We start from the raw sequence: 20,476 nt of genomic DNA on the forward strand, positions 1-20,476 counted from the left end.
TATCCAAAGAAAACAAAAACACTAATTCAAAAAGATATATGCACCATTAAGTTCACTGCAGCATTATTCACAATAGCTAAGATACAGATGCAACCTAAGTGCCCACTGATAGATAAATGCATAAAGATGTGTGTGTCTGTGTGTGTGTATGTGAGTGTGTATATACTCATTCCATGTAATATTATTCAGCCATAAAAAAAGAATGAAACCTTGCCATTTGTGACAACATGGATAGACCTAGAGGGTATTATGCTAAGTGAAATAAGTCAGACAGAGGAAGACAAATATTGTATCATTTCACTCACATATGGAATCTAAAAAACAAATGAACAAACATAAAACAGAACAGAGTCATAGATACAGAGAACAAACAGATGGTTGCCAGTAGGAAAGTGGATGTTGGCGGGGGATGAGTGAAGTAGGTGAGGGAAATTAAGAGGTAGAAACTTCTAGTTACAAAATAAGTGAGTCACAGGGATGTACAGAATGGGGAATATAGTCAATAATAATCAAATGTCTTTGTATGATAAAGGTGGTCAAAAGGTACAAACTTCCAGTCATAAGATAAATAAGTACTGAAATGATTAACACAATTAACACTGCTGTATGTTATATGTGAAATTTGTAAGAATAAATTCTAAGAGTTCTCATCATAAGGAATAAATATTTTTTTCTTATATTTTGTATCTATATGAGATGATGGATGTTCACTAAACTTATTGTGGTAATCATTTTATGATGTATGTAAGTCAAATAATTATGCTGTATACTTCAAACTTACACAGTGCTGTTATGTCAATTATATCTCAATAAAACTGGAAGAAGAACAAATAAGAACAAAAATAGATAAAAAGAGAAGGAAAGAATTTTCAGCCTTGGATTTTTGCCTGTATTCTAGGTGTTAATTTACATAATGCATCTTGTAGAATCATATCAGAACCTGCAGTGGCAAATCCTAAATGGTCCACCAATGTTTCAGGAAGATGCACAAAGGAACCAATGTTTGGTGTTAGGAGAGTGGCCTCAGAAGAGTGGGAGTAGGACCACCCTGAAAGTGTGTGAACTTCTTCCCTTAAGGAGGTCTGCCCATATATTTTAAATGACCAGAGTCTTAGTGGTTCAACCAAATGGGCACAAAATAAAAAGCCCCAGGGAATGTTAAGAAGAAACTTTACATGGAAGGAATCATGAATGTCCTCACGATTCCATGTAAAAAGATTTCATCAGAATTATTACTCCTGGCATGTTTCCCTACCACTGACCCATCTTCTTCATGGAATATGACTTCATGGAATAAGAACTGATGTGGGGTTAGCTTTTTCAGAGATCACTTCTTAGATATCTCTCACTAGATTGACCTTATATTGGACATCTAAAGCTACCCAACATTTGCGGCCATAAATTCCAAAGAGTTTGTCAAAAATACAGATAACATTTGGGTTTCCACACACTTATCTCAGATTCTTATTTCTCTGTTGACACTGAATACATAAGAAAAAAAAAATGAGTGTTATTTATCGATCTCCTAATTTATCTCCATCACTAAATTTCACAATAACTTACGTCTCCTCTTCAGCTTTCATTTGGAAGGCATCTTCTAACCAATCTAATAATTTGTGTGTAAACTCACTCACGTCTTGCTGTGGGGGGAAAAAAAAAGTCTTGTTGATATTCGAGCCTACCAATGAAAACACTAAATACTGCAACATAAAACTTACAGCCAGTCTTTTCAAATGTATAATTAACTGACTCCTCGCAACGGTATCATCTGAAATGTTTCACATCAAATGCAAGAAATATTTATAACTTAACCAGAGCATAAAATCATTATTTGAGAAAAACAAGCATTATATTCATAATCATGTAACTGGGTTTCACCTTAGGAGGGAAAAAAATATGTGTGTGTGTGTGTGTGTGTGTGTGTGTATATAAATTCAAACTTATCAATGAGATTTTTAAAAAGAGTTATTACCTCCCCACAAAGAGCTCTCTAATGAATCTTTAAAAAATTAAGGACCCACATTACCAAAGAGTTCTTCATTATATAAAGATTTATTACTGGTTTCTGTCTTAGAAGGAATATGTGTTTTTAAACAATTCATTTTTTCAATTCAACTGTTAATGCACAGCTTTTTAAGCCATATCCGATTGTACTAAGGTATCTGTTAATTTGGATAGGTTGAGCCTAATTAATCACTGACTCCTCAACTATCAAGTCTACCACCTCATGAACTTCGAACTGATTCTCCAATCAGAACCAGCACAACCTTCACCTTTTGCCATCCCTTCGGTCCTAGATCACCTGACATAGATAAACAGGAATAAGCAGTGGCAGTTGTACTTGTCAACTACCATAAAATTCTTTCAACACTCCAACCTGGAGCATAGCAAACAGGTTTGTATAGAACCTGCATGGGGAGTAGAGTGGGCTGGGGTGGGCTGGGGGGATAAAGCAACCCTACTATGACTTCCCGAAGACAGATAAATAAGTGTAAGCAATTTGCCTTTATCAAAATAGTCCCAAATATAAAACAAACTTACTATTATACATTTTCACAGCTAGAAGTTTTTTGAAAAGCATCTGGGCCAACCTATTTACCTTTAAAATGTTGAAACTAAGGTCTAGGAAGCTTAAATAAATTGCTCCAAAGCCATATAAAGACAACTAAACTTATTAACATATAAAGACAACTTCCTTAACAGGAAGGGTTCTCCTTGAGAGCCACCCGAGGGAGCACGGCCCTGCCAACACCTTTATTTTGAACTTCTGGCTTCTAGAACTATAAGAGAATCATTTTCTATTGTCTTGAAATCACTTGGATTGTGGTAATTTGTTACAGCTGTCCTAGCACACTAATATAAGACTTTAAAATGACTTTCCATACTTTTCTATAACATTACTTACCCTGCAAGGTTATATCTGACAAGAAACAAAAAGGTTTTCTACTTATCCAATACTCTTTAGAAGAAATTGTTAGGGGGGAGAAAAACAACAAATATAAGCAAATTCTGATGTGACCACCCTTTTTGTTCATTTATCTTTGCCATAGAAAGTGAATTTTTAAAAAAAAGCACAGGGAAGGCAGTGGCAAAATCAGACATCTTTCAGCTCTCCACACATCCACGTAACAGATATATATCCAAGTACTACAACACCTACACTGCAAACGTAGCATATTTTTAAAATCTCAAGTATCGTCTTTATTTTTTGCCCATTATGTCACTGTCATCTTTTCCAACACTGTTGCTATTATTCTCTGTCACTTTCTTTCCTTCTCTTCCACTTTCCTTCTTTAATTTCTCTGACTTCTCACATTATATGTGAAAATGTTGGTTTGTTTACAGACATTTTCTATTTTTATAGGAAACTTCCCAATATTCTTTCTAAAAAATTGATAAAAAGCAACCAAACAGCACTACATAAAGATTGGGAAATAAAAGAGCAATAAAAGAAAAATAAAATAACAAAGTTAATGTCATTCAGAAACCTTTTCTGAGTAATTACGGAAAACTACTTTCTGCCAGCAAAAAGAGGCATATCAAAAGCGTGTATACTATACTGACACTGGGTTATCACACCTTGGTGAAGATTTTTAATTAAAAATTTGTGAACATTCTGAATTTTACCTACTGCTTTCATTTAGTAATTTTAATTATAATATAAATTACAGCTTCATTTATCATATACTTTCAAGATTATCACTACTTCTTAATTTAAAAGTAAATCTTCCAAATAAACAATGTTTTAAGTGGCTCCAGCTTATTTGTATAAAGATAAATGACAACATCTTTGTCATTTATCTTTGAAAAAAATGCTTAAGAAAAGATCAGATTAAATAAAAAAGTTAATAAACTAGTAAGCACAACAAAGCTACCTGCTGGGAGTCATTTGATTTGAAAGCATCCTTAAGAATTTCAACTGCTCTTGATGGATCAACATATTTCCTTTTAGTACCAACAAGAAGTGCAAATAGATACCGAAGCTCACGCATAAAAGGCAAATTCCGATGCTCCTATTGAAAAAAAAGAAAAAATCCTTAAGTGAAGATTAAAATCTTTACTGGTAAAGAGATACTCATTTTAAAATTAACCAAAAATTTGACTAATATAGATTAGGGATGAATCTAGCACTCCTATTGTCATAAAAAAAGAAGAGTGATCTTGTCATCTAGGAGACTGAAAGAAGGAGTCAAACATGGAAAGAGCAGAGGACCTAGACTAAGCTCACAATTTTAGAATAAATGCCACATATTCACAGTAAATCATGTCATTACCCAGCCAAGAATATCCTCATTTAAGTTTGTTTATTACAATCCTTTCCATTCAGCAAAGCCCAGCTGCTGCTGAGGACAGCAATAACAAGAGCCAATATTCAATGAGTGCTAACCACGTGCCAGGCACTACTTAAGTACTTTATGCTCAATAAACCCATTTAAGCAAAAATCCCCCTCCTCCATGAAGCCTTCCCAGGCCCCTCCAAGTCAATGATCTCTTCAAACTCCACATCTACTGAAATTAATGTTTTTCATTCAGTAATGAATCACTACTGCCACTGTTATGTGAAAATCCTAATTATCAGACACATTAGTCTAATAAGTAATTAGACTAGATCCTAATATTAGACTAATGTATCATCATTCTAGTGTTCCTTTGAAAACTCACTATTGTTTTTCTTCTTCCATAAGGAACAAAAACAACCCAATATTATCAATCACAAACAATTTATTTTAAAATAAGAAGAAAACTTTTTATAAGAATGTAATTCACATGTCTTAGTGAAATACATTATGGTAACAAATCAGACAGGCAGTTCTTACTATGGTTAGCTCCTGAAATAACAATTTTAACAGATAAAGCTTACATATACTATTTAAATATTAGAAAAATTTTCCAAGTTTGCATAGTTTTGTAGCAGTGTGTCTGTGTGTGTACAGTTGTTACCCTGAATAATATAATCAATTAATAAAGAAACAGTTGCTCCCACAATACATTAAAGAGCAGTCCTAAGAAATAGGTGTAAAGGAATAAAATTGATTCCAAATATTTATTTGATCTAAAAACTACATACCCATTACAGCAATCAGAAAGTACATAAAGTCTAACATAAAAAAGCTAAGTTATAGAAAACATGGATTTTATTTAAGCATAACAAATTCCATCATTGATGATAAAGATGAAATGCAAAAGTTTTAAATGAGATAAAAAATTAATCCATGATTTTTCTGTGGTACTTACTATTCCCCAACAAGTGCCCTATATAAATAGGTTTCAAGAGTGTAAATGTTAAAAATTTTAATCCATAAAATAATTTTCAGAAATCTCCTTGATTTCTTGTGATCAATTTCTTCATTTATCACTGTACCTAAGGCAAGGCAGTTTTTTGAGACATTCCTTGCCAAGTGACAAGAATGAAATAAATGACTTTTGAAATCAAGTGAAATTCTGCTGAGATGCACATGTGAAAAGTTAAATACTTTAATAAAACATTTTTTGCTCTCAGCCAATTCCTGTGGCTAGAACATCTTGAATTTCAAAAGGCAAAATGAGTGGTTGCTGTTAAGACTAGCCACTGCATAAATTATGAAAATACCACCACATCTAGAAATTATTCAAACACAATTCTTTATCTTTTTTTAAAACAGATTTATCAAGATATAACTGATGTACAATATACTGTACATTAGAAAGTGTACAATTTTACAAGCTTCACATATGTATACATCCATGAATGTATCACCACAATCAATAACATACCTGTCCATCACCCCAAAACTTTCTTCATCCCTCACTCCCCTCCCTAATCATTCCCAGGTGACCATGGTTACTTTACACTTTCTAGAAATTTATATAAATCATATCATATTCTATGTACTCATTTTAGTCAATAGTTTCCTGCAATCGGCATAATTATTTTGAACTTCATCCATATGTTTATGTACATTAATAATTAATTCCACTTTATTGCTGAGTGGGATTCCATTGTGCGGACAGACCACAACTTATTTATCCATTAACCTGTTCCAGCTGCAGTGGATATTATTGGATGTGGCTCTGTGTGGACATATGGTTTCATTCCTCTTGAGTAAAGAACTGAAGGGAAATGGCAAGGCTGTATGGTAGATGTTTTTAAGAAACAAACAAACTGTTTTCCAAAGGCATTAAACTACTTTGTATTCTCACTGGCAGTGTAATGAGAGTTCTAGGTCCACATTCTAAAACACCTGGATATGGGCTATATTTTTTAACTTTAGTTCTTCTAGTGGCACCCCTCATTTTAATTTGCATTTGGCCTAATGACTAGTAACATTAAGCATCATTTCATGTAGTTATTTACAATCTGTGTATCTTCTTTGGTGTTGTAATCTGTTAAGATATTTTTCCCAATATAGCAATAGGTTACTTGTCTTACTATTGAGATGTAAAAGTTCTGTACATATTTTAGATACAATTCCTTTGTGTGATATATGTTTTGCTAATATTTTCTCCCAATCTGTGGCTTGCCTTTTCATTTTGTATGAATTTTTCAAAGACAAGCTTTTCATTTTGATGAAAATATCAATTTTTTTCTTGTATGATTTGTGCCTGTTTATTGTCCTTCTTAAGAAATCTTCTCTTAATCCAGAACCCTAAAATTTTCTATGTTTTCCTCAAGAATTTTTATAGTTTTATTTCTTTGTTTTAGGTCTATAGTTAGTTCATTGTGATTTTTTTTTCATAAATAGTGTCCTGTAAAGGTTGGAAAGTATTTTTCTGTCTAAGACATCATTGGTTTAAAAGATTTTCCTTTGACCATTTAATTGTTTTGGCAACTCTGATTAAAACCAATTACCCCTATATGTGTTGTTCTATTTCTGGACTCTCTATTCTGTTCTACTGATCTATATGACTATCTTTTCACCAATAACACAGTGTCTTGATCATTAGCCAAAAAATTAATTCCTCCAACACTGCCTTTCTCTTTAAACTGCTATGGCTATTCCACATCCCTTGATTTTGCATATAGATTTTACAATCAATTTGTCAATTCCTATGAAAATGCCTGCTGGGATTATAACTGGATTGCACTGATTCTATAGATTAAAGTGGGAACAACTGATATCTTAAAAAAATTGAATCCCCTGATCCATGAACATAGTATATCTCTTTATTTCTTTAATTTCTCTCAGCAATGTTTTGTAGTTTTCCATATCTTTGGCTACTTGATCTCTAATATTCCATATTTTATGCTGTCTTACATAAGTACTTTTTAATTTAAATTCCCAATTGTGTGTTGCTAGTATTAAGAAATACAGTTGATTTTTGTATGTTTGCCTTGTATCATGTAATGCTGCTGAATGAACTCACTTCTTGATTCTAGCATCTTTTTTTTTTTAGTTGAGTACTTAGGATTTTCTAAATAGACAGTCATATAAATGAAAAGACAGCTTTGTTTCTTCCTTTCCAATCTGCATGCTTATTTCTTTTTCTTACCTTACAGCACTGGTTAAGAACTCCAGTCTAATGTTTAATAGAAAAGTGGTGAGGGACATCTTGTTTGTTCCTGATCTTTGAGGAAAAGGGTTCAGTCTTACACCAGAAAGTATTATAGTTAGTTGTAAGTTTCTCATAAATGAGTTTTATCGGGATAAAAAAGTTTTTTACTCTTCCTAGTTTCTGTGAGATTTTGCCATAAATATATATTAGCTTTCTTCAAATCCTTTTTCTTCATCTACTGAGATAGTCATACGGCTCTTCTTGTCTAATATGTTAATATGATGAATTATACTGAGTTTTGAACACTAAACCAATCTTTCAGTCCTGGATAAACTCCACCTGCCAATGAGGTATTATTATCCTTTATATGTACTACAGCATTCAACTTGCCAAAATCTGACAATTTTTTCTTCTATTATTCATGAGGAATATTGGTCTGTAGTTTTCTTTTCTTGAAATATATTTTTCTACTTTTGGTTTCAGCATAATGCTGGTCTCATAGAGTAAATTTGGAAGTTTTATCTCTTTTTCAATTTTCTGGGAAAACATGTAGAGAATTGCTATTATTTCTTCATTCAATGTTTGGTATAACTCACCAATAAATCTTGCTGCTATTGATTTTTTTTTTTTTTTTGGTGGGTAGGTTCTTAACTAAAAATTCTAATATAATATAGAGATACTCAGGTTATCTATCTTTTCATCGGTTTCAATAGCTGTTAGCTTTTTAAATATTTGCCTGTTGTGTATAATATTCCACTATTCTCTTACTGTCTACAGAATATGCAGTGATGTGCCCCTCTTTCATTCTTTATTTTGGTAATTTGTTTCTTCTCTCTTTTTTCTTACTCAGTCTACTTAGAAGGTTATCAATTTTACCAACTTTCTTAAGAAGCAGCTTGTGGTTCCATTAATTTTTCTCTACTGTTTTCCTGATGTCTAATTCATTGATTTATGTACTTGTCTTAATTATTTCCTTTCTTCTGCTTTCAAATTAACAAGCTTTTCCCCCCTAATTTCTTGATGCAATCTGATGCCATTAATTTGAAACAATTCTTATTTTCTAATAAGGCATTTAGTTCATGTATTTTCCACTAACCACTGTTTTAGCTAAATCCCTCTAATTTTGATACATCATGTTTTACTTTTTATTCAGTTCAGAATACCCTGAAATTTCTTCTTTGACTTGTTCTTTGTTCCTGGGATTATTTAGAGGTGTAAATAATTTCCAAGTACTAGGGGGATTATCTAGATATCTTTCAAATTGCAAGTAATAATTCTAAATAATCATGTGAATTATAAATATACTTCAACCAAGACATCAGAACAACAAACTAACCAAATTGTGACAGAGGGAGGCAACAGTCCAAAAAGTTTCATGTAAAAACTGTAATGACTTAAAGGTGTCTGCTTAATTTCTCTGGAAGTATGAGTAGTTGGTCAGGTGATCTTGCTTCCCTTTTGAAAATGGCTTATCAGTCTGACACTCTATGGCCAAAGATTACGGCCTGAAAAGCTGGTTATAAATCAAATTATATTCCCACTAGCTAGCATTATAAATGTTTCACGTGTTTGCAGGAAAAGCAGTTTTCAAAATTAGATACTAAAAGGAAAACATAATTTAATAATGTATTATTACTATTAACAATAGGTCACACAAAGTTCAACACTTTACTGAAACCTATAACTTCTTTGTCTTTGCAACCAGTCCCCTTTAGGGCTACAGTTTCTTTATGACAAGATCACTGAAGTCTTACACTCAAGGATATCAACTCCATAATTAATTTTTTTCATTAAGTATGAATTTCTGCGTGCAAATCAGTCCTATCTTTTGAAAAGCTAATATGAACAGTACAATAACTAGCAATAGCTGACACCTAGTACTTACTATGTACCAGGTACTTCTAAGTCCTTTATGTGTTTTATCTCATTTAATTCTCACAGCAACTCTATAAAATAACTGCTGTTATTATTTATGCTTTTCAGATAAGGAAAATGAGCAGTAACTAGACCAAGCAGGTCCACAGCCAGAACCCAGGAAATATGGTCCTAATGCCTGTGCTCTCTGTCACATTATATTGCCTAACAGTATTAGAAGTTACAGGTTCGCACTGCAAAGACAACAAGTGCAAAACTAACCTTTTAAAGAGCTCAGCTACAGAAATAACTGATAAATTTTTGATTTCCACACAATTTTTCAGGAGGCAACTGAGTAAAGGCCTTGAATTGTAAATGGTAACCTATAAAATTTACTGAAATTTGACATCCAAAAAAAAGAAGAAAAAAGAAATTACTAAAGTGAAACAAAAAAATTGGCCTATTACTGACACACAGGTGAAGAAAAATTCATAATTACAATATACTAACCAAGAATAGGAAGTTACTGTTGTAGCTGAGATTAATAGGTTCACATTCAAATTTGACACTATTTCAGATTTGATTTGGCAAATTTCCCAAAAGCAAGCACAGATAAAAGAATATGAAGACCATATATACTCTGCTTAAAAATTTTTCATAGGGCTTCCCTGGTGGTGCAGTGGTTGAGAGTCTGCCTGCCAATGCAGGGAACACGGGTTCGTGCCCTGGTCTGGGAAGATCCCACATGCCGCAGAGCGACCAGGCCCGTGAGCCATGGCCGCTGAGCCTGAGCGTCCGGAGCCTGTGTTCCACAACGGGAGAGGCCACAACAGTGAGAGGCCCGCGTACCACAAAAAAAAAAAAAAATTATGAAAATTTTCATAATTTTACCTTTTGGTTTCGGGGTAAATCTTGAACATGTGATGGAGGCTTGTAATTCAGAACTAGTCTTCTAAATTCCAATAGATTGAATAATGACTGAAAAAGAACAACAATTTAAGATAACCGAAGGGAAAATTCTATTAACAGAACTATAAAAATATGACTGGCCTGAAAGATTTATTTTATATACAGAATATTTCCCACTAGCACAAGAAGGCCTATTTTCTCCCTGAGAAAAAGTCACATTTCTTTTATTTTGACATATTATTCTTGATCATTAACAATATTTATGGTACTGCAAAGGAGAAAATTATACGTGGACAACTCAAAAAAACATAATATATATTATTAAAAGTTTCCTTTCTTTATGTTACTATGTGCCTAAGCAGTTTCCTCAAAATAAAATCTACACAAATGCAAAGTTGAGAACTTTTTAGACATGTTATGTTCAGTATGAGTTTTCTAGAGGTATCAATTCTACAAAAATACAGTACAAATAAATTTATGGGCCAGATGCTAGGTGATAGAGACACAAAGAAATTACGTATTATCGCTAATGGTCAAGGAGACACACAACCTAGAAAGGAGACAGATATTTAATTATAACAATAGCAGTGTTACTCAAAAATACAGTAATATTGATCATGTAGAGCATAATGAAAGCATGTGAAAGATGCTCATGAAAAAGCTTCCTGCAGCTATGTTTTTAAGCTATAGCTTGTAACCCATTAATGTCATCATGATAAACATTAATTTTAAAAACTGAAATAAAATATAATGGAAAATATCAGAACATGTCATAAACAGTCAATTCACCAGAGTATCATTTGTAAAATTTTCATTGGTGATATTTTTACATACGTATGTATGTGTAAAGTGTTTTACAATGTAAAACGTATTCCTTTCTGTGAGTCACAGTTTATAAAGTTTGAAAATCATTGCACTGGAGGTTATAATGTATTAAATCTTAGTAAAAGATGGGTTAGCCAACTTGCTAGAAAATAAAAATAGCACCACATATCCATAAGAAAACAAGATTTTGTTTAGTACTGGGTGTTGGGAAAACTGGTCCACTATATATAAATAGTCATATATAGATATAGATGTGGATTAAAGACGTAAATATGAAAGGTAAAACCATAAAACTGATAATTGTGATCTGAAATATTTTTTAATTAAACAATATGAACATATTCGTTTATTTATTCATTCATTTAACAAATATTTATGGAGCACCTACTACATGCCAGACACAAGGAAGAGAATAAAATATATCAAGCAGAGAATAAAATATATCAAGTCTCTGCCCTTGTATTATCTTGTTATTGCAAGTTAAAACAATGAGAGCAGATGTTATAAGTCAGAAATAATAAGTACAATAACAGACCAAAATCAGAAACTTAAGGAAGCAGCATTTAAAAGCCAGAGGAAAAAGAGCTATAAGAAAGACAAAATAAAAATAGTAAAGGAAATGTGGAGTATGAGATCACAGAAGAAAAAGGAGTAGAAAAGTTTTCAAACATAGTTGTGTATCAGAATAACTGCAGAGCTTTAAAAATTCCTATGTCAGGAACCTCTCAACAAAGATATAAAGTACCATAGAAGATTCTGGAGTACATCCAAGAATCACTGGCAAATTTCATGAAGGACAAAATTAGCAAAGGTTGAAGGTTGCCACATTCTAGTAAGGTAAGGGCAAGAAAATAATCTTTAGACTTGTCAATTGGGAAGTCACCTTTCCAGTAGAATGGTAGAATGGCAGAATAGCAGCAATGGGTCCTGAAGAAATGGGATAAAAGTAAGGGGGACAAAGTACAGACTGTTCTTAAAAGGAATTTAAATAGGAAAGAGAATATTGACAAATCTGGAGAATCTCAATCTCACTTCTATGCTCTGAGCTCCCACTGGAAAACTTTTTTCTTCTTCCTGAACACCCTTTAGAATTTCCTTTGGTGTGGGTCTCCTGGTAACAAAGTATTTCAGCTTCTGCTAAACTGAAAATTGTGGGGGCTTTTTTCATTTTTTAAAGATTTTTGCTAGTTATAGAATTCTAGACAGCCAGTTAATTTTTCCCAGAACTTTAAAGATAGCACTTCTGTTGAGAAGTCAACCATTAGTCTTATTTTTGCTCCTTCATAGAGGCGATACACCTTTTCTATCTGGCTACTTTTACTATTTTCTCTGTCTAGAGTGTTTCTCTCTTTTACTATGATGTGCCTTGGTGTAGTATTCTTTACGTTCATACTACCTGGTTCCTATTGCTTCCCTAATCTGTGGCTTCATCTCTTTCATCAAGCTTGGAATATTCTTTGTCATCTCTTCAAATATTGTTTTTATCCTATTTCCCTTTTAGTTTCCCTCTGGAACCAAAAATAAATTGTGTTAATACAATTTACACCATGTCCAAAATATCTCTTATATGTTCTCATCTGTATCTCATGGCTTTAATGTGAAAATGTTCCACAAACTGTCCAGTTGACTAATTCTCTCTTCAGTGTGTCTGTAGCCTGCTAAACTCTTCCACTGATATCTTAACTTCATTTATCATATTTTTCAGTTCTAAATTTTCTATTTTAGAAATATTTTGTTTTGAACAAAATATTCTATTTTGTTCTTTTTATAGTTTTTAGTTTTCTATCAAAATTCTCAATCATGCTTCTAATTCCTTGAGCATAGTAATAGTTACATAACAAATAATTCGATTTTTAGTTTTCCCTGTAGGTATATTTCTAATTATCCATTATTTTCTCTTAATTTTTGGACATGTCTTATTTTCTGATATAACTAATTATGACTGATTTGAGTGCTAGACACTGTATGTAAAAAACTGGAGAAAAGGGGCTTCCCTGGTGGCGCAGTAGTTGAGAGTGCACCTGCCGATGCAGGGGACGCGAGTTCATGTCCCGGTCCGGGAAGACCCCACATGCAGCGGAGTGGCTGCGCCTGTGAGCCGTGGCCGCTGAGCCTGCGCGTCCGGAGCATGTGCTCCGCAGCGGGAGAGGCCACAACAGTGAGAGGCCCGCATACCGCAAAAGGAGAAAATTCTAAGTTCGAGATGATAGTATCTTCTAACAGAATTTACATTTCCTTCTGGCAGGCAGCAAAACTGGGACTACTTGCAAGCCTAGATCATCTTAATCCAATCAATTCTGAGAAAATCTCAAGCTGGGATTCACAAATTATAAAGCCTGGCCTATTTTTCAGTTCTCAGTTAATTCTAGGGTGTAGCCCTTTAGAATTTAACTGAAAATCTGAGGTGTTTCCTAGGGCTCCAAGCCTGTGTGAAACTTTGCTTAGCTCCCCAGCCAATCAGTAGTCACTCCTGAAATTGCCTCAAAGATAAAATCAGCCCAAAATGTGAAGCTTACTCTCTGAAATTCTTGTTCTCTCAAAGTGTAGCCTCAAAATTCCTCACTGCTTTAGGGTTTATGATGCCTTCAAAAAGCTGATTTCATTTTTCTTTTGTTTTGTTTTGGACTCCAGCAAAATATGAGCGGGTAGATGTCCGAAAACAATATGTTACTACCCAAAGTAGAATTTGTGACCGTGGATTATCACAACAAATCACAGAAATTTATTTTAAGTACCAATCTATACCATAAACCAGGCATAGTACTATTAGTCAACACATGCCTTCAAAGGGGTGGGAAAGAGTAATTGTCACTACTGCCTAAATTGAGTTTGTGAGTCATACACATTGAAAACAAGTATCCTTTCATTCAGTCCAAAGCTAATGTGTCAATTTTGAAATTTGTTAAAGTAGAGTTTGGTTAAACTCTTGCTAATTTCAGAGAGCTAATGGAAGATGAGAGTTTAAATACATAATTTGTGGAAAACAAAAAGAGTGATGACAAGAGAGCAAAGGGAGACATAAACTGTCTATAATGAAAAATACTAAGGAAGAGCAACATAAATTCTCCTTGGTGGATTTTTAAAAAAATGAAACGGTATCAGATAAGTTTCAATGTGAGATAGAAACAGACTGGCAGGATTAAAAACTGAAAGTCTGTATACAGAGCAATTAAAGCCCTATGTCCTTCCCAGACTGAGAAGCATCAGACAAGTACTCTCTCTCTCTTCCTGTGGAATACAGGAAAATTTAAACTTTGAATATAATTTAACTGACTCAGGTTCATAAAAATCAGTCATGGTGTATTTCAGGGTAGGATGAGATTCAGGGCTACAAATAGGGTTAAGTAAAAGCCTGCCAATTGACCCCCAACTGTCCCTTCCCCAATTCCCTTTCTCTAGACCTGCTTTTGGAAAGTTAGCAACCATGCTTAAACCACAAAAAAATCAGGATCCAGTCTGGATTTGAGGCACAGAAATCTCATGTTGTAAAGGATTCCCCTCACCAAAAAAAAAAAAAGAAAAGAAAAGAGTTAACATGTTTGAGATATTTGAGTATATGAAACACACTATGGATAATACCTCAAAAGAGAGGTTGAAGCAGCTGGAAATTTTTAAGGATAAATAAGTATACAGAAAACAGAAAGAAGAAAAGGTGGCAACTGACAACTCCATGAAAACAAAGAATTACAGAGGGGTAGTCTTAGTAAACCACTATAATGTCTACAAAGTCAAAGAAAATGTAAACACTGACTACTGACTATTTTTAACTGGTGATATAACTATGTTGGGAGATGAAAGGAAAGGCAATTCTAGGTAGGTGAAATGAAAAGAGCTAAATCCTCATCTATCTCTGCAGAAAGGCATGTCATTTAGAAAAACAAAGATAGCTAGAGAAACAGAATTGGTTGTAGATGCCTTTAAGAAGCAGGACTATGCTTCTCAGGCAGGGTGGTTTGGAGCAGAGGGCTGTTATTTTTCACAAGGCTTTTATTGCTATGGGATTTTTGGTTTTCTCTTTGAACTATGTACTCATGTTCTTTGATGAAAATTAGAGACAAAAGCAAGTGCTATGAAAAACACGTTAAATGATATCCTGAAATGTTTTGAAAACTTGCAGCACCTTTTCAATACCATACTTTTAATACATTAGAGTGGTAGAAGCATCTTAAGTCTTCAATTCCACCATAAGTAATATATGCTCCTTTACCGTTCATTCATTTACTAACTCAGTAATTACTTAAAGGGTTCCTCCAACGTGTCAGACACTCTACTATACACTGGTACAGAACAGTAACCTAGATGATGTGCTCTCTGCCCTCAGGATGCGTGTATTTTAGTCAACTTAGAGTTTCATAATTTATGCATAAGGTGACCATATACTTTACCATCCAACCCATAACCCTTCTGAGTATGAAAAAGGGCTTCAAGACTAATTAATAGGTGCTGATAGATCTACAATGTGAGTAAACTGGGACTGTACCAGGCAAACTGAGAAGTATGAGCACCTTACTTCTGAGCATCTCAGAGGCATCCAAATGGGAATGGTGCTAAGGTTTATCGTGAGAATCCATGGATTACTTGAACTTAACACCCCAAACCAGAGAAAGAGGAGAACATATTCCTATAAGTAACTGCCTAATTCACTGACACCCTAGTGGAAAAAGCAGCCCCAATTAGTACTTTCTACATAAAAGTTCCTTTTGAACAGGATGAAAATAGTCCTGACTAGATAACTGGTTGATACCCAATCTAAAGACAGTCAGGCTAATATTATTAGCATCCAAAAGATTATGTAAGCCATTCTCTGTACAACCTTCTCCTTGCTTACAGTCTCTTTCTGATATTCTGTTCCCCTTTTCTTCCAAAATACTTAGGTCTCAGTACCTAAAGGAACAAATATAACAAAGCTGTGCCTTCTGTAGCCTATGCTCATTACCTACTCTGAAGTTAGAGATTTATAATCCCAGTAAACTACTATAATTGGTAGAAATACTTACAAAGAGAAGAATTCCCTGTTGTTTCATACTAGTCTTGCCAACTAAGTATAATAAATTCCATCCCTGAGAAAAGTTTGTAATTGAAACTTCACAGTACATTTATGTCACAGCCTGAACAAGTTCCACCTTGCTTTGGAAAATACAATTTAAAAACTTCCAGCACTAATACAGATTTCCTACCCAAATTTTCTTTCGTAAGTGAAAAGTTCCATTTATGATGATAAACTGTTATATTTCAGATGTCTGTGAAATTAAGCAAATGTCAAGAAATGAAAAAATAAAATATTTCAATTACTAGAAATGAAAAGTAAAAGGTACTTAAAATGGGTTAAGAGACTTTAAAATTACATTCAAAAACAAAATGAAGTTATCTCCAGATAAATTTTTCTTCCCACCCACAATTTTCTGAACTCTGAAGCTTAATGTTTTTCCACATCCCCAAGTCAGTATCTTATTACTTTATTATAATCCAAATTTTTCAAGGTTAGCGGTTACTTCTCCTAGGTGTTTATTCTAACTAAACTATTGATTCTTTAGAAGCACTTTCTTACTTCTTATAGTTTTCTAAGAGAAACAGCTAATCAATGAGCCTCATTTACTGGCTGTAATAGTGTAAAGGTAGCATCTACTTGTCCAAATACAGGCTGCAAAGCATACTCATAAACACTCAGATCAGAGCCTTAAAACTGTGCTTCATATTTTAAAATGATGACTAAATTATGAAATTTAGACTGAACAATGAAATGCAAAAAAGCCCTTACTAACAGTGCAAGTAAAGCAAGATAGCCTATTAAGAAGATCTAAGAGATTAAGATAGCAAATAAAGTTTGAGATATTGTTGGCATGTAAGTGAACAATTAATGCATACTCAAGGCCAAGAACAAAAGTATCATCACAAATTTATGCTAATCCAGGTATTCCTTAACATTTTAATAGGCTGGAAAACAAATAACGTACCATATTATTAACTAGCGTATACCACAGTTTATTAAAAAGTGAGGCATAAATCCAGAAAACCAAAGGAAATCAAATTATATAATATTATTTGCCAGAAAGGCAGAAAAGAGTTGGAAATTATAACACGGAAGTAGAAAAAAAGTTAAAACTACTAGTTAATCGCCTCGAGAACACAATTAACAACCTTGTAGAAATGAACTTAATAACCTGTGAGTTGCATTAATATCATATGAAAGTTTACACAGTATACAGTTTTGGAAAAGTACAAAATGAAGAGATATTTTGAATGTAAAAGAATGTAAATTAGAATACATCTAATGATTTAAAAAGTACTCATCAGAAATAATAAATAAGCTACAATTCAGCTGTATTAGGAAAATAAGCACAAATATTAATTTTCCTAAATGGCAATTAAAATTAAGAGCATGTTATTCATAGATTGTTTTATTTAAGGAGACTTTAATTTAACGTTTTACAATTTGACAGATAACATTATCAATGTCTGAGAATGGTAAAGATTTATGTCAAAAGTCATATCACATAAAAGTTTAAAAAAAAAAAAGAAAATTAGTCCAAACTGAGAAGATGATGGATATCTATGCATACAAACATTTTTCATTTTAGAATAAGGAGCTCAAGAAACATTTCATTAAGGCCTTTCCAAGTTAGAAAGAAAATATGTTATTCTTTATTTATCAACATTTATTCTTTACGTCATTCTCACATATGTATTGAGAATTATTTGTCAATCTGTTCCCTCCTCAAATAAAATGCTCTCTTACATAAAAATAGTATTTAAATGACTATAATTCTTGAATGATATTTTCCATTATATATAAATAATTCTGATTTGACTCACAAAAAAAAACGGTTTTGGTTTCATACCTTGATTACATCCTTCCCTAAATTTTCAGGGATTTATATACAAAAATATTTTCTTTCCACTCTGACAATTCCCAACAAATGGGAAGGAGGAAAAATTAATTCTGAATAAGGCATTAGGTAGTGTTCTATCATTAAAACTCCATACTGGGAGTGAGGAACAAAGTGGGGTGCGGAATACTGCAATCCCCAAACTAGGTTAGTAGACAGAAAGGCATACTAAAACCTGATCTGCAGTTATATATAAAGTATACAGCTTAAAAGAAACACAACCCCAACCCACTTTCCATTGCTGTCAGGCCCACCAAATAAGATCTGCATAAAGACTCTTACCTGAATAACAGCACTAAACCAGCAAGTATTGCCAACATTCTTTAGTCCAACAGGAGCTTTGTCCTGCCTTTTTCTATCATAAGGGTTTCGAGAATCTCTCCAAACTTCAGTAGGTGTCCTCTTCAAACATGCTTTATTTTCTGCTATGCTGGCTTCAAGAACTCTAAAACAATGGGAAGAAGATGATGGGGGAAAAAAGTACAGTATTAATTTAGTGCTGTACCCTAGAAAATAGCATACTATAAACAAAGGATTTTAATAGATTAAGCTCTAGACAATCCATCTGGGGAAGTAATATTTAAAACTAAATTTACTCAAGCGGAGGCTAGTTTTAAGAACATAGCCGTGGCAATGCCAACACATCAAGAGGCATGCAGCCTATTTTTCTCAGAAAAAGGAAATTTCAAACACAAAAAGACAGCATTATGTAATAGGAAATATATTAAATTATATTTCAACAAATTAGAGGCTTAGTACCAGGGATACAGTACCTAGGTAAGTTTTCTGAAAAGTCACTGTATTGAAATACATATTTACAATATAACATAATGACTATTTTTATAAGAATTACTTTGAATCAAGAAAACTAAAAATTGAAAAAAACTGTACTTTTATTCCTCTGACCATTAATTTCCTTTTCTATTATAAAAAGGGTAAAGTAAATTCTAGGGTTCCTTTCAGTTCTAGAGATCCATGATTCTACAAGAGCTAAATAAAGGGAGAGAATATTTCTGTGTTCACTTCTTTACCCAAAAGTTTGCCTAGGGAGAAATCTACTGAAATAAATATCTACATATCAGAATAATAAAAGATTAAACTCTTCAAAATAAATGCACTTACACAATATCTAAAAATATATCTAAAATATCTAAACATGGCTAAGAGTAATGCTACTTTGCTTAATGGTGTTCTTCTTGCTCTTAAACATGTAACAACATGCTGGAAAACCCTAATCCTCACATATAAACTAATCATGCATTTTTGCCTGCTCAAGACATGTGTTACTTACTATTCTAAATAAGCATAAATAATAGCTAAATATCTTAACGCATTCTGTATTCATTACAAAACCTCAGCAAGAATAAGTTTTTTCAACGTTTTTGGCTTCTTGAGAAGATCTCATTCATGCTACACTATTTTTCTCCTAAAGATTTTGCTCTATCAGATTAATGTCAAAATAATATAGCTATCTTCTTTAATTATGCAGAAAAAGTAAATTATTCTTTTGTCTCTAACCTTACAACATGACCTTAGATACAATGTATTAGATTCCAAACTAGTATTACTTAAAATAACTTATATGAATGTAGGATAGAGTCTTCTTTGGGAATCAGTAAAACCACATACTGAAAAAAAGAAAGCAGAAAACAACATGATAGGGACTTCCCTGGTGGCACAGTGGTTAAGAATCCGCCTGCCAATGCAGGGGACACGGGTTCAAGCCCTGGTCTGGGAAGATCCCACATGCCACGGAGCAACTAAGCCCACGAGCCACAACTACTGAGCCCGTGTGCCACAACTACTGAAGCCCACACGCCTAGAGCCCGTGCTCCACAACAAGAGAAACCAACCACAACGAGAAGCCCGCACACTGCAACGAAGGTCCCTGTTCGCCACAACTAGAGAAAGCCTGTGTGTAGCAACAAACACCCGACGCAGCCATAAATTAATTAATTAATTAAAAAATAAAACAACATGATACATTACAATGTAAAGATCAAAGTAAACTCACATATTTAAAAATAAACAGTATACACTTTTAAGAGTGGTCCAACATTAGCAGCAGTACTCTGCCTAAATATCAACTCTCCATGCAACCTCAGCCCATACAAGCTTTTTCTCTTAAACTATTGACCACTAAAAAATAGTAGAACTCCTTGGAAGGTATTTATTAGATGAATTGGGGCATAAGAAAGTCAGCATTTATCTAGAACATCCCACTCTTATCAGAAATAAGTTTTAAAGAACATAAGGGGGAGGTAAGTCAAAGAGCCAACCTGAGAGAATTCCTACTGTTCAAGTTGTACAATTCAACATAATGTAATACAAGAATGAGAATAATCAACTGGAAAAATTAAATTTGTACAAGGCAACTACTTCAAAAGAGAAAAGTTAACACATGGTATACAAAAGGTAAATACAACACCAAAGTCTATTTTATATAACAAGGTATATTTAATTATTTATTGACTTTTATAAATGGGAATGTTTTCATTTGAAAAGTTTGCTCCTTTTGTAACATATGT

The 20,476-nt window shown here is 33.4% G+C and overlaps 1 protein-coding gene across 3 annotated transcripts in view; it reads right to left on the bottom strand.

Annotated features, from left to right (window-relative positions):
• The window catches only part of USP25 (ubiquitin specific peptidase 25), a 138,845-nt gene that overhangs the window by 76,396 nt on the left and 41,973 nt on the right, over positions 1 to 20,476 (bottom strand). For all 3 annotated transcript variants that reach the window (XM_070045422.1, XM_030877759.3, XM_030877762.3), the window contains 4 exons: positions 18,231 to 18,393; positions 10,219 to 10,305; positions 3,876 to 4,013; positions 1,564 to 1,640 (listed from right to left, as the gene is read on the bottom strand). In XM_070045422.1, coding sequence (XP_069901523.1) covers positions 1,564 to 1,640; positions 3,876 to 4,013; positions 10,219 to 10,305; positions 18,231 to 18,393 — 465 coding nt within the window. The remainder of the gene's footprint in view (positions 1 to 1,563; positions 1,641 to 3,875; positions 4,014 to 10,218; positions 10,306 to 18,230; positions 18,394 to 20,476) is intronic.

This window comes from Globicephala melas, chromosome 4, assembly GCF_963455315.2.
Source record: "Globicephala melas chromosome 4, mGloMel1.2, whole genome shotgun sequence".
Classification (NCBI taxonomy): Eukaryota; Metazoa; Chordata; class Mammalia; order Artiodactyla; family Delphinidae; genus Globicephala; species Globicephala melas.